At 41.8% G+C, this 14,030-nt stretch overlaps 1 protein-coding gene across 6 annotated transcripts in view; it reads right to left on the reverse strand.

The window, feature by feature from the left end:
- Positions 1 to 14,030, reverse strand: part of PDE3B (phosphodiesterase 3B) — a 289,400-nt gene that overhangs the window by 132,728 nt on the left and 142,642 nt on the right. For all 6 annotated transcript variants that reach the window (XM_077818371.1, XM_077818374.1, XM_077818372.1 and 3 more), the window contains exon 3: positions 1,511 to 1,759. In XM_077818371.1, coding sequence (XP_077674497.1) covers positions 1,511 to 1,759 — 249 coding nt within the window. The remainder of the gene's footprint in view (positions 1 to 1,510; positions 1,760 to 14,030) is intronic.

Genomic DNA, 14,030 nt, shown 5'->3' on the forward strand with positions numbered 1-14,030 from the left:
TATGCAACAGCAACCTAAACAGCATACTGTGCTGAAAGAATAGTAAATCCAGGAAAAGAAATGGGAACTGCTAAACTTGGATGTCTTGTATCTTCACCTGCAAAAAAAGATAATGTCCTATACATGTTCCAGTTTGAAAAAGAAACTGTATTATTTATTTGCATTATAGCAAATAATGTAATGGCAGGTGCTCCCTTGTGCTAGGCATTATACAAGCAAATAAAAAAAGTCAGTCTCTGCCCCAGAGAGAGTATTACTAGCTTTGTTTTTTGAAAATACAATACACACAGAGTACAAAAATAAACTGCATTTCTTTCATAGTGATCATGATTTGGAGTATTGCACATTTTGCTACGCTACCAGGCAGTAATTCAACATAATTCTATCTAGAATTGATAGTTGCTTCAACACGATGAGAACATGAACCTTTGACAGCTAGGAAAATGAAAGGTGTCCCTGTTGTACTATACAAGTAAATGTGGGATTTTGCAAAATACCTACTGTGACAGGGTCAGGCCAGATGGCTACAGGAGAGTGACAGAAGGCAGATATATTAGCCCCAGGTTAAGTAGGTCCCTTTTCCCTGGGTAAGGTAACACGGAAGGTTTCAGAACAATCAGGAACCTTCTGGAGACAATTAAGGCAGACAGGCTCATTAGAACACCTGCAGCCAATCAAGAAGCTGCTAGAATCAATTAAGGCAGGCTAATCAGGGCACCTGGGTTTAAAAAGGACCTCGCTTCAGTTTGTGGCGTGCGTGTGAGGAGCTGGGAGCAAGAGGCACTAGGAGCTGAGAGTGAGAAGACTGGAGAACTGAGAAGCACAAGCATTATTAGACACCAGGAGGAAGGCCCTATGGTGAGGATAAAGAAGGTGTTGGGAGGAGGCTATGGGGAAGTAGCCCAGGGAATTATAGCTGTCGTACAGCTTTTCCAGGAGGCACTCTATACAGCTGCATTCCACAGGGCCCTGGGCTGGAACCCGGAGTAGAGGGCGGGCCCAGGTTCCCCCCAAACCTCCCAACTCCTGGTCAGACACAGGAGGAGTCGACCTGGACTGTGGGTTCAGAAAAATGGCCAAGCTGAGGGCTGCCATGAAGCTCCACGGCAAGCAAATCTGCCAATAAGCGCAAGACCCACCAAGGTAGAGGAGGAACTTTGTCACACTACAAAAAACACAAAGGCTAAGGTTTTTAAAAAATAGGAACCTAAAGTTAGTCTCCTATCTCCATATTTAGACACCTGTCTGAGTTTCGTAGTGCTAAGCATGCAACTCCTTCCACTGAGCTCAGCTGTAGTTTGTGGCTACGCAGCACTTTTAATAATCAAACAGCTGTCTAAATACGGGTTTAGGAGATTACCTTTAGGCTCTTATCTTTTAAAATCTTGGCCTAAACCCAAGATGGAAGAAGCTACCATCCACACAGAAGTATTCTTTGCAAAAGTATTCTCTTTGATACATTGCTCAAAATGTCACACACACTTTAATTACAATTATACAATCGTTTGACCTTGTGCAGCTTTCGATCTCCTTTTTCAGCTGTGTCCTCCATTTCAGGGCATGGGTAAAAGCCAGGAAATGGTGTGAACGGGTTAGCCTTTGGCCTGCATGAGCCAGAGAAAGCACCCATCAAACTATTAATGCTTCGAAGGGAAGAAATCACATGTGGGGGAAGGGATGGATCGATCAAGAGGTCTGATACCACGTTGCGAGCCTCATTTAGTACTGAAAGATCAACTCCACTTCCACTGCCAGCATTCTAAAATAGACAGAAATATTGTAAATCACTAATTTAATTATACACTTGGTATATAAAATATTAACAAAACAGCTATATCTTTCATAATTCACATTAAAACAGGAGGGAATTAATCGTATGAACATTTCTCTTTAATGTATAAAAAAAGCACCCATACAACATCATAGCTTTCATAACAGTATATTTTCAGAGAAAGAAGTTAACTGTGAATCAGTCAAAATCAGGCCCATATAAATATTGCATAGTGTTCTCTAAACTTACCTGAGTCAATACAAACAACTCTTCCAGGAGTTTGTAATAATTATATCAACATATTCTTATGTGAAAAATCTCTTTAAATCATTACAAAGCAATTTAGATTTCAGGATTTGTAAACATTTAGTCCTTCCTTGGTCAAGGAAAGATGAAGGGGGGCTACCTCACCAAATTCAGCCATACCATCAGGGTGTATTTTGGAACTGAACAAGAACTGTCAGTTTTGCTTTCATTCTATTTTTAACATTAAAGATCAGGCATCATTTCTTCCCTTAAATAAGCATGTACATAATTAACAGTATTGTTTTACATAAAAACTGAAGGGAGACTATATCCTAAGAATTTTCAATCCAACTTTTAATTTTTTTTTTCAGTTGGCATAATTTAATTTTTATAGCAGTGCATTTACCAGTGAATAGCAAGCTGCCAAAAAGGTTAAGATCATATGATATTTTTACAGTTGTAAGTTTATTTCATTAATAAAGTTGATAAAGTTAATAAAAATCAATTAATTTTTGTGTAATGGGCAAAAATGGAGACCCTAGCAAGACCACGATAAAATGAAATTATATTCCACCTTTAATTCAGGTTTTGGGCCTACAGATGGTGTGACAGGGTCGGGCCAGATGGCTACAGGAGAGTGACAGAAAGCAGATATATTAGCCCCAGGTTAAGTAGGTCCCTTTTCCCTGAGTAAGGTAACACGGAAGGTTCCAGAACAATCAGGAACCTTCTGGAGACAATTAAGGCAGACAGGCTCATTAGAATACCTGCAGCCAATCAAGAAGCTGCTAGAATCAATTAAGGCAGGCTAATCAGGGCACCTGGGTTTAAAAAGGACCTCACTTCAGTTTGTGGTATGCGTGCGAGGAGCTGGGAGCAAGAGGCACTAGGAGCTGAGAGTGAAAAGGCTGGAGAACTGAGGAGTACAAGCATTATCGAACACCAGGAGGAAGGTCCTATGGTGAGGATAAAGAAGGTGTTGGGAGGAGGCCATGGGAAAGTAGCCCAGGGAATTGTAGCTGTCGCACAGCTGTTCCAGGAGGCACTCTATACAGCTGCATTCCACAGGGCCCTGGGCTGGAACTCTGAGTAGAGGGCGGGCCCAGTTTCCCCCCAAACCACCCAACCCCTGATCAGACACAGGAGGAATTGACGAGGGGAGCAAATCCGCCAATAAGTGCAAGACCCACCAAGGCAGAGGAGGAACTTTGTCACAGTGGGTAATGTATAAATTTCCTTAATTTTTCAGTACTTTTATTTGATTGCTAGTCTGCCCAATCTCTCAAAATTGTATTTCAGTTTCATTTCAAGGTATAAAACAAAGAAGTATTTGATGCTGCATCTTATCTACAAACATTATAAACATTCACTGTAATATTTATACATGATATTTAACTTATCTGACTCCTATAAATGATGCTAAAAAGTAGACTTTTTTTATTGTGTGCACTGTAGTATTGTCTAAAGGCCTCAGCTAGGTCAAGGCCAGATTGTGGTAGACACAGTAGAAACCTGCTGGTAAATGAAAGTCTGTGCCCCAAAGAGGTATGTTTCTGCATTTAAGGTTCAGAAGTCCAAAAATGATTCGTGCTTCTCAAATTAATTCTGAAGCAGCAATAACTAATAGCAGTGTATACTTTTGGTGTCTTCTACCCCCTCTATTATCGCTTTTCAAAGTTTACACCAGAGATGTACAAAAAGTATGAACTATCATACATAGCATCACAAGCAAATTTTATTTTAAAAAGAAGTCAGCTGGGATGTTCTCAACTAGTGGACCTTAATCACAAAATTTATCACTCTCCAGTAAGTTCTACTTTCTGCACACTTAGCCTCTATCAACCTAGGACATAAGATATAATTACTATTTATTACTATTTGTATTTCACTCAGCATCCACAATGAGACCCTTTGAGTGTGCAGACTCAGAAATGAAGAATCAGCGAAGTAAGGCAATTTATAAAAAGGTCTATATAGAACTAAGAAGTGAGTGAACAGTGGCTAATGTCTTAAAATATGAAGTAATTCATATGTTTAGAACAAACAAAAGTGAATACATAGTCTTAATCTGTGACATTATTAAAAGATACTGACCATCTACTATTTAAAAAAAAATATTCAAAGCATAAAAAAGACAGGTAGGGCTACAAGATTCATTTCCAGCACTGGCAGATTGTCCTGTTAGGAAACCAATAAGGAATTGAATTTGTTTACTCTGGAAATAATGTACTTGAAAGATGACTCAAATTTCATATGAAGGCCACAAAATGCTTTCATAATTAATTTGGTTTTATTACAGGATAATAGTAATTAGTAAATGGATGGACATGAACTAACATTCAGAAAGGAGAAGCTTTAACTTCATATTAGAATGCTTTCTCTTTTTAAAAAAATTTAGGGTATGGAATCAGAAGTCAAAGAAAGCAAATGAGGCTACAAGCAACAAGAAATTTAGAACTGGAATTGATGATTCGTTGAAATACCTGAACTGAGTAACAGAACAGAAGAACAAAGAAAAGAAAAACAAGTAGTGAGAAAGTATCTGCAAAAATTCAAAGGACAAGGAATTCTGAGGTGACATTTAATATCTTTTCTTATTTTTCCTCTTCCAAAAAAGAATAGCCTTTCCCATCCCCACTGCTTAAAAAATCAAAATCAAATAAAAAAAAGTTTTCATAATTATCACTGTAAATATTTGTGTGGTTTCTGACTGTGGCCTTGTGATGGAAAGTTAGTATGCCCTGGTATTTAGCTAAGGTGAGGTTTTCTAAAAAATATAGTTTAAGCATAAATCACTTTGTGCACTTTTGTATAGTAGTATAGCTTATTCAGTAAAACCTATACAATAACTAATAGTTCAGAACAAAAATTAGCACTCCACTTAGTGAGTGGCACACTAGCAGGCGGGATAAATTTATGCCCCAGCTTTAAGTGTTCCTATAGACAAGCCCTAAGAAGTTGTATTGGTATGTTCCTAGTACCAGTCACTTCTGAGGTGAAAGCATGGTGGTTTTAAAATAAGGCCTTCAAAGCAGAAGAATTAAGCAGAGGAAAACGGATAACCATGTGGCGGAAAAACTTTGCATAGCAATATATGAACTTGGAATAAGAGGAACATCCTAAATATAGTCCAGTGAATTGGATATACTGCGCCAAAAAGGATACACTTACCTGTAATTCTGTTTCCTATGACATATTTGACAGGATTACCACTCTTGGGTTTCATCTTGCTAGCATAAAACAGAGTAGATCTCCTTGGTCCTAAATGAAGTAGTGGAGAGCCTATATCTACTAGGTGCTTTTCTCTTGAGGGAAAGTGATCAGGGACAGAATTTAAAGCGATGTCGCTTGAGAAATTTCCCTAATCCTCAGAGCTCTTGGCAACAAATCAACCAGTTTTATGGGCCCTCTTTCTAGAAGGGCTTTGATAAAACTCTGGCAGGAACACAGGTGTTGCAGAAAGAGGAGCAGGAATAAATTGAGATTGAGGAGAGAGGAATGGAGTATTGCAGACCTTGGAGCTAGTACATTGCCAATGGCTCTAATCTAAAGAGAGGAACCTTTTAGATAGGACAGCAGCGATGGTGGTTGAATGAATACTGGTAGGAGCTAAAGTAGCTGAATGTGAGTGTGTTCCACAAGAAATGAACATGAGGAAGTTAGAAATTATCAAAACAAAGCCTAAAGAGTGACACAAACCAGACTTCAGTAAAATATGCTGGCAATGTGGACCTGTGTGATTGTACAGCATATGGAAAGTCTTATCAAATGAACAGTAGTTAAAAACCATTTGGCTAAACTATAAAAGTGGAGACACCAATTAACTAGTAAAAAGGGAAAAGAAAATTGCCTGTACATGAGCAGGATATGATCAGTTTATTCCTAGAAATGGTGATCTAGGCCTGACCAAGCAGAACAAATCCCAGGATAATGTCTGGGTGCTGGAACTAATGGTAGGGGGACTTTCTGTAAAGTTCAAAGTAGAAACAGGACTAGAGGCCAATGTTTGCCTATGAGACCATGCTCAATGTTCTTATACATCAGGGGGGCTAAACCATGGCTTGAGAGACACATGCAGCTCTTTTACAGTTGAAGTATGCTTGCGGTGCCCCCCGACATTCTTCGCCTATCAGACTTGACGGGAGGGGAGCTCAGGGTTTCTGCCCTGTGGTGGGGTGGGGGCTAGGGGCTTCTGCCTAGCAGGGAGGCAGGGCTAGGGGCTTCTGCCCCACAAGAGGCCCTTGTAGGGCACAAGCCCAAGCCCTGGCAAACACGCCTGGCTCTTGAACTTCTGAAGATTATTGTATGCGGCTTGGAGAGTCAGTAAGTTTGGCCACCCCTGTTATATAGACAAAAAATACAAAACTACAAGAATTTGCTGACTTTGAACATCAAGTCAGAAGAAAGGTTATCTGGGAGTTGTAAACTGGTCACCTCACAACATAGTTTTATGGAATTTGACACCACCTAGTTAGAAAGAAAAAGAGTACTTGTGGCACCTTAGAGACTAACAAATTTATTTGAGCATAAGCTTTCGTGAGAAGTGAGCTGTAGCTCATGAAAGCTTATGCTCAAATAAATTTGTTAGTCTCTAAGGTGCCACACGTACTCCTTTTCTTTTTGCGGATACAGACTAACACGGCTGCTACTCTGAAACCTGTCACCAAGTTAGAGAGTCTCTGGGTCAAATCTGCCTGACCTTCGGATTTCTCAGCAATAGAAACAAATAGACTAGCAAAATTCCTGAATGGTTTTGTTCTACTTAAGTCAAAAAACAGCTCAGAGAATATCTAAAGCACAGTTTCACAACCCGAGGTCATGATCTAAAATTGGGGCCCCAGAACGTATCAAAGAGTCGTGTGGGGGGGGTGTCCTGTCCCTCGGGGACATGGGAGGCCCTTTGGGGTGGGTGTTGCAGATCGTATTCCGCAAACACACATACAGCCTGCAGAGGCAGCCCCGGTCCCACAGAGCTGGCTGGGCTCAGCCTTGGCTCCTGGCATTGTGACCTGGTGCTCAGGGTTGCAGCAAACAGTCAGGTTTGGTCCAGCTGCCATTCTGTCATGATGACAAGGAACCACATGGGCCAAATGTGAGTGAGTGGTGCTATGACCCCATGCACCAGGTTGCAATGCATGGCTGGCTCCCAACAGTGTGGCTGGACCAAACCTGGGCAGCGCTGCAACCTCAGAGTTCACAATGGTTGGAGCGGGGAGCCAAGCCCACCCCAGCCTTGTGGGACAGGAGCTGCCTCTATGGTATGCACGGTGTACTTATTTAGTACTTATTATGATAATACGTGTATTATATATCTTGGGTAAGAAATACTTAGTAAGCCAACGACAAATGAGTCCTGAGCCCAAAAAGAATCACTGATCTAGAGTATGTAACACAGCTTTACCCTTGGATGAATGTGGCTTTGTGAAAAAAACAGGTAAGTTTATAGTCTGATTTAAGTGGAAATCAGAGTTCACTTTGGGGAGAAATTTAGAGTGTGATTAGAGTGTAAGTTTATCTCTCTGAAAAAAATCACACAGTGGGATGGCAGACCATGAAGCCATGTGACCTAAAATCCAAATACAAGTCTTCACTTTAGTATGTATGCTATTCTGAAACTGATTAATCAATTCTAGCATGTTGTTGAATCTAGTCTATGGCAGTTATTCTTGAGCCACTGTGGATTTCGTTACAGCCCCAATAAATTCTACCTTTTGATCTGGGGTTAACTGAGACTTCTTGTTTATTCAGTTCCAGCCTGCAGAACAGATGAATGATGTATTGAACACTGTTTATCACCTGTTTGGGAAAAGACCCGCTCTCCAACCAGTAATCTTGATCACTGCATTTCAACTTGCGGATTGTGTCCTCTGCAGGTCCCAAAAGGCAAGTGGGGGATCACAAGGTGTTAAATTTTTATTACAGCCAAAGCAAAGAAAATTTCACTCCTCTTCAAGGTCAAGTGTTACCCGTCAATCTCTCGAAATACACACACAAACCAATTCTATAGGCTTGTCGCTATTGTAATTGAAACATTTACTATAAGAGTTTTAAAAAAAAGTAAGGGAGGCACACAAATGTTTGATTTCAGATAAGGGGTTGCCAACCTGAAAAGGCTGAAAAACACTGATCTAGATACAGGTAAACCAACACATTCCTTTTCCCGACATGTGCTGCCAGAAATTTCATGAAGGTTCTCAATGTCATCAACAACACAAAAGGAAGGACTCTCTACTGATGACGTGCATTTTATCCCACTGAAAAAGGAAAATATTTCCTGTTTGCTGGCTGGCTGGAATATGTGTCTTGTAGATCGAAAGCTCCAAACCAACTTACAGGATCTAGGGAAGAAGTATGGAGAACAAGATTACCATTTGAAATTTGAACTGGCAAACAAAGGAATTTCTCAGGTCTAAAATTGAACACGAAGTTTCTGATTTCTTAGGAACTAGACAATATTGGGAATGGAACCCTTTCCCTCCAATACTGAAGGGGAACCTCCTCTATAGCACTGAGAGCCAGCAAAGATTGAACCTCCCGCTGAAGGAGACTCTTATGACAAGGGTCCCTAAAGAGGTGGATTAGGGTAGGAATTTCTTGGAATTGCATAGAGTGACCTCTCTGAATTATTTCCAGTACATATTGGTCTGTAGTATTATTCCTCCATCCCTCCTGGAATGGTCCCAAAAAGGGGTAAGGAAAGTGAAAAGATCTTCCAGGATTGGTTGGCAGCACTCAATATACATGTCAAAATGACTGCACTTGGAGCCATACAGCACCTTAGCATTCATCTTAGTAAATGCAGACAAAGGTCTCCTCTTACAGAATCACCATTTGTTCTTAGAGAAATCTGATGTTCTCTGATAATGGAGTAGTGGCGGACTGCTATACAGTGGAGCAAGTAGAATTCATTTCTTACCAGTATATGCTGCACTCATGGGAGGGAGAGTATGACCATTCTTATGTTCTTATGTTCCTTCAAAAGGAAGGTCTTCTAGTGTAGTTTGAACCTTCTTTAGCAATCCAAATGACTAGAGCCATGACATGCTGCATGACGATCGCTATCAATTGCAAAGCCATATCTGAAGAATCAGTTGAAGCCTGTAGGGAGGCCTTCAGTATTAATGGACCCTCCAAGATTTAAATTTTTCCCTGGAGTCAGAAGAAAGTTTTTTGAGGAACTAAGCAACCTTGCTCAGCACATGGAAATCATAATGTGAAAGAAGGGTCTGATAATTCACTATGCAAAATTGAAGGCTACCTGACGAATAACTCTTTTTCCAATCTTTTTGACTCCTTTTCCTTTGGAGTAGTTCTAAAATATTGATATTTTGACTTCTCTTGTGCCATGGTCACAACTAAAGACCACAGAGAAGGATGAATGTAGAAAATACTCAAACCCCACTAAAGGAACCTAATAGTTTTTTTCAAATTTTGTAGAGGTTGGTGGTACAGAGGCTGGAGTCTGACATAACTAAGTCTTCATTTATATTGCACAAGCCCCTTTGTAGTGGATGTATGTAATAAGTTCAACAATTTACACTCTTTCTCTTGGACAGGCTGAACTGCATTTCCACAACTTCTGCCACTCTGCAAGTCAGGGGTCTCAAAGTCCTGGCCCATGGGCCATCTGCAGCCCGAGAACCTGCCCACTACGGCCCGCAGAGGAGAGACGCATGCAGATATGCTGCCCAATGTCCGCTGCAGGCGCCGCCCTCGCAGCTCCCATTGGCTGGGGGAGAGGGACAGAGATACCATCACTAGTCACCAGGGAGAGTCAGCCATGGAGGCAGTGTCACTTTTTTCCACAATGAATATAAACAAGTCAAAATACCGAACACAACTATCTGATGCACACCTTGCTGCAATCCTGAAGGTTTCAACTGATCAGTCACTGAGGCCAAACATCAACAAACTGACAGAACTGAAGCGTTGGCTGGTGTCTGGCAAACACTAAAAACTCTCTGCAGGTGAAGAGTTGTATAAAGTTGTATGACAGTTTTATTATTTCTAAGAAATTCAAAATAAAAAATATAAACATTTTCTTTTCTGAACACCATCTTCAGTGACATTACTGGCCCGCTGGGAGGATTTGAGGACTTTCACTGGCCCTAAGGTAAATTGAGTTTGAGACCCCTGCTGTAAGTCATTCCATAATCATTTGACAAAGACATCTGGGCCTCATCTGGTGACTGTGTCCTGGGACAGCTTCAGGAACTTGTTGAGGTATATATTCACAGAATCTGATGTGGAGAAGATTTCAGTCAGCAAGATGAGTACTTTTCTGTTATAGCTGCTGTTGCTGTAGAGGTGGGCCTAGGGAGAAGGAGATCTAGCTCTGGAACCAGAAGCTGAAGAATGCTTCAATGTAGGATATGGGCCCCATGGGCACCACTCAGGCCAAGCAGTTTGTCCATATGGGTATGCCAGGGTGGGCATACCCATTGGGGACTTTTGAACATGTCTATATTTACCCGTATGCCTGACCTGACTCTCAAATAAATAAATAAGTCAGTCATGAGAGGTATCCCAAAGGCTAAGAGGGTGAAACACCTCCACTAATAGAAGATGAAGAGGAATATTCATCTTCTTCTTCCAAGAGACCTGCTTGCAAGGCAGCGTGAGAATTGCCCCCTGAAAGGGGCTTACCACCATAACTCCCATGTGACTTAAAAAGCATCTCCTGAATGACAGAAACCTCTAATAAGGGGGAGTTAGGCTGCATGGAAGTAGTCAAATCATTGTGTGCCATATGGTTTGGCACCAGGTGGTGCTGCGGCATAGGTTGGCCTGGTAATGACGAAGCCCACACTGGGGACACTAATACCAGCAGCAGTAGCACTGCTGCCAGAGGAGTCAGAATTGGGATTATTGAAGCAGCAGCAACTGGCTTCAAATGCACAGGGCCTGACAGCTGCTGTGCTGAGAATGACTGCACTGAACAAATCAACACTGCAGAAGATTATAAGTGTGCCAGCATCTGAGGCACATGATCAGAGCTGGTCTACGTGTTTTACCGCCCCAGACAGAAAATGGTTTTTGTACACTACCACCACCACCCCTTTCCCATCCCCCAGCAAAAGGCATAAGCAAACAAACACACACACCCCGGCAAAAAACCAGCTCTTTCTTTTGGAGGAAGTCTTGCCAGGAAATCTTCCTCTGCACTCCTGCGGAGTGATACTTGTCACTGCTCACAGCTGCAATGGCAGGAATGACCAGAGTCCCAGAGGTTAAGGCAGTCGTTGGGGCACTTTTCACTGACGATTGTGCTGACTAGTGGGTTCTGACTCCCATCTAGTTCAGAGACTAGCCTCCTACCTTTCTTTAAAAGAAATAACTTCTTCCTATTACTCCTAGATTTAGCTGCCCCTTCAGTAAGGGCTTTACAATTCTTACATTTCTCTTTTACATGGCCCTCCCCTAAAAGGTCAAGACAGTATAAATGTGTGCCACTAATGGTCATAACTACCCAACAAGACTCATGAAATTTAAAGCCCAGGGGTCTTAGTCCCAACATAATGTCAGACGCCCCTGTACAGGACAGAAAATAAACTAAATAAAGCTAAAACCCTCTAAATTATTACACCAATTACTAAATCTAAATAACCAATAAACTATTTATTAAAAAAAACTAATCAAATATGTGACAGGGGGGCAGGGGAAGTGGACAGTACAGCTGGGTATCTGTCACAGAAAAAAGCAGTGGAAAGGAACCAAGGGTTGGCTTGTCACTCTGCCCCCTTTATACCTTTGAAGGAAGAGGGACTCAAAGTCATCAAGGGAGCAGGTGCCATCAATGGACACTGCTGGCTAAAGCATTCTGATATCTAGTGCATGGTGTGCAAGTAACCATAAGTGGAACACACAGACAAACGCTTGAAAAAAACTTCAGATTTCACCAATCCTGATAAGAGGCAGAGCAGCTGTGAGGTATGGAATCTAACCTGCTCAACTGACATTCTAGCAATAACTGACCTTTATCACCAAGGAAAGCCTGATTGCCAGATACAAAGATGTATTTCAGACCTCGGGGAGCTTGAGTAACAGCATCATAAACATACAGCTTACTTGTTGTCTGCAGATGTTGGAAGATATCCTTAAGCCTATCTAGCACAATGAAAGGCACTCTGCACAAAATTTATAAAATAGGATTTGTAAGCAGAGTTCAAGGACTCGTGAACTGGTTTAACAGCCTTGTGATTATACAGAAGAATGGCACACTGGATATGTCTGGACTCATGGGCCTGAAAGTCAGTACACAGACAACAGCACATCATACTCATCACACAGTACTTTGACCTCTGTGTCAGGAAAGACAATAGTCTCCACCTGATACTATTCTTGATTAACAGGATGGAAGTTAGCAGATAGGGTTGGATAAGTTACCCTTGTGTATCTGCACATTCAATAATCCTATGGGGAACATACCATTTATGCCACCTGCCATGTGGAATCAAGTCTGCAACCAGGTATTCCAGCAGAAACATCAGGAGATCTTTGGCCATATTCAAGGAATTATTATGGCAATTATATTATCATTATGGCAGAAACAACAGAGCTGCATGACCAGATCTTGCACCCAGCTGACAGGAATGGCATATACCAAAAAATGTCAAGTTCAATAAAGAAATGATTCAATTCTAAACTATTTTTATAAAAAGAGTGAGACAGACAGTGATAGTGCAAGGAGTTAGATCAGGGGTCGGCAACCTTTCAAAAAAGTCTTCATTTATTCACTCTAGTTTAAGGTTTCGCGTGCCAGTAATACATTTTAATGTTTTTAGAAGGTATCTTTCTATAAATCTATAATATATAACTAAACTGTTGTTGTATGTAAAGTAAATAAGGTTTTTAAAATGTTTAAGAAGCTTCATATAAAATTACATTAAAATGCAGATCTTATCAGTTTAGTGTGATCCTTGCCCTTGCTTTTCCTTGCTGCGTTTTCCAATGTCTGGCACGTATTTGGATACTTTAAGCTGCACACAGGCTTCTGAGTGATCAGTTGTTAACCGGCTCCGAGAGGGACAGAGGACAGATTTTATGTGTGAAAATACCTGTTCACACAAGCATGTGGATCCAAATGCAAACGCAATTTTCTTCAAACAGATAAATTTCACTGGCAGGGATGTCCAGCAGTTCAGAACAGAGTTTCAAGTGCACTCCGCAGATCTCCAAACTTTGATGCCCACAATTCTTTTTAACTGAATGAGCTGCATTTCGAAATCTTCAACGCCCATCCTTTGAAATACAGACAAATCCAAGTCGCTTTCGTTGAACTTTTCAGGTTTAATTAGAAAAGAAAGCATTGGGCCAAATAGCTGGAAATCTTGAAATCTGTCAGAAAATTCTGATTCCAGTTCTTGCATGTACATTCTAATCTCATCGTCAAACGCAGTGCGCTGTTCCACGTGGCGTGATAGTGATGTAAGCAGCAAATCAGGACTTAAAAATATCCCAGTACAGTAGCACTGGAACAATTTTTAAGGTGGGGGTGCTGAGCTGTGCCCCCTCTTGCCCCTGTCTGCACCCCTCACTGCCCCAGGCTGGGGCCAGTGGGCCAGCTGGGGGCAGCTGGAGAGCCCCAGGCCGGTGGCCAAGACCTCAGGCTGGCAGCAGGCTGAGTGGGGCCAGAACCCCGGCTGGCAGGGGGCCGGCGGCCAGTACACCATTCCAGTAGTGGAGCTCCCGGGACTGATGGCCGGGACCCAGGGCTGGCAGACAGAACCCCAGCTGGCAGGGGGCCAGCGGCTGGTAACCCAGGCCAGCAGCGGAGCCCCCGGGACCGGTGGCCAGGACCCAGGCCACTGAAAATCAGCTCGCATGCCATAGGTTGCCTACCCCTGAGTTAGATCTTTTGAAGAAAAAGGGCTCTACAGGAAAAGAAACTTGCAGCTCCATGTAGTAATGACATGGATGCAAAAAGAATGGTCAAGACACAAAAGAGATGTTTTTCCTGCTACGAAATCCTTCTTGCCTATGAAGGATCTGCTTTTGTGTCAGGACAGAACCC

Source organism: Eretmochelys imbricata, chromosome 6 (assembly GCF_965152235.1).
Source record: "Eretmochelys imbricata isolate rEreImb1 chromosome 6, rEreImb1.hap1, whole genome shotgun sequence".
In the NCBI taxonomy this organism is placed as follows: Eukaryota; Metazoa; Chordata; order Testudines; family Cheloniidae; genus Eretmochelys; species Eretmochelys imbricata.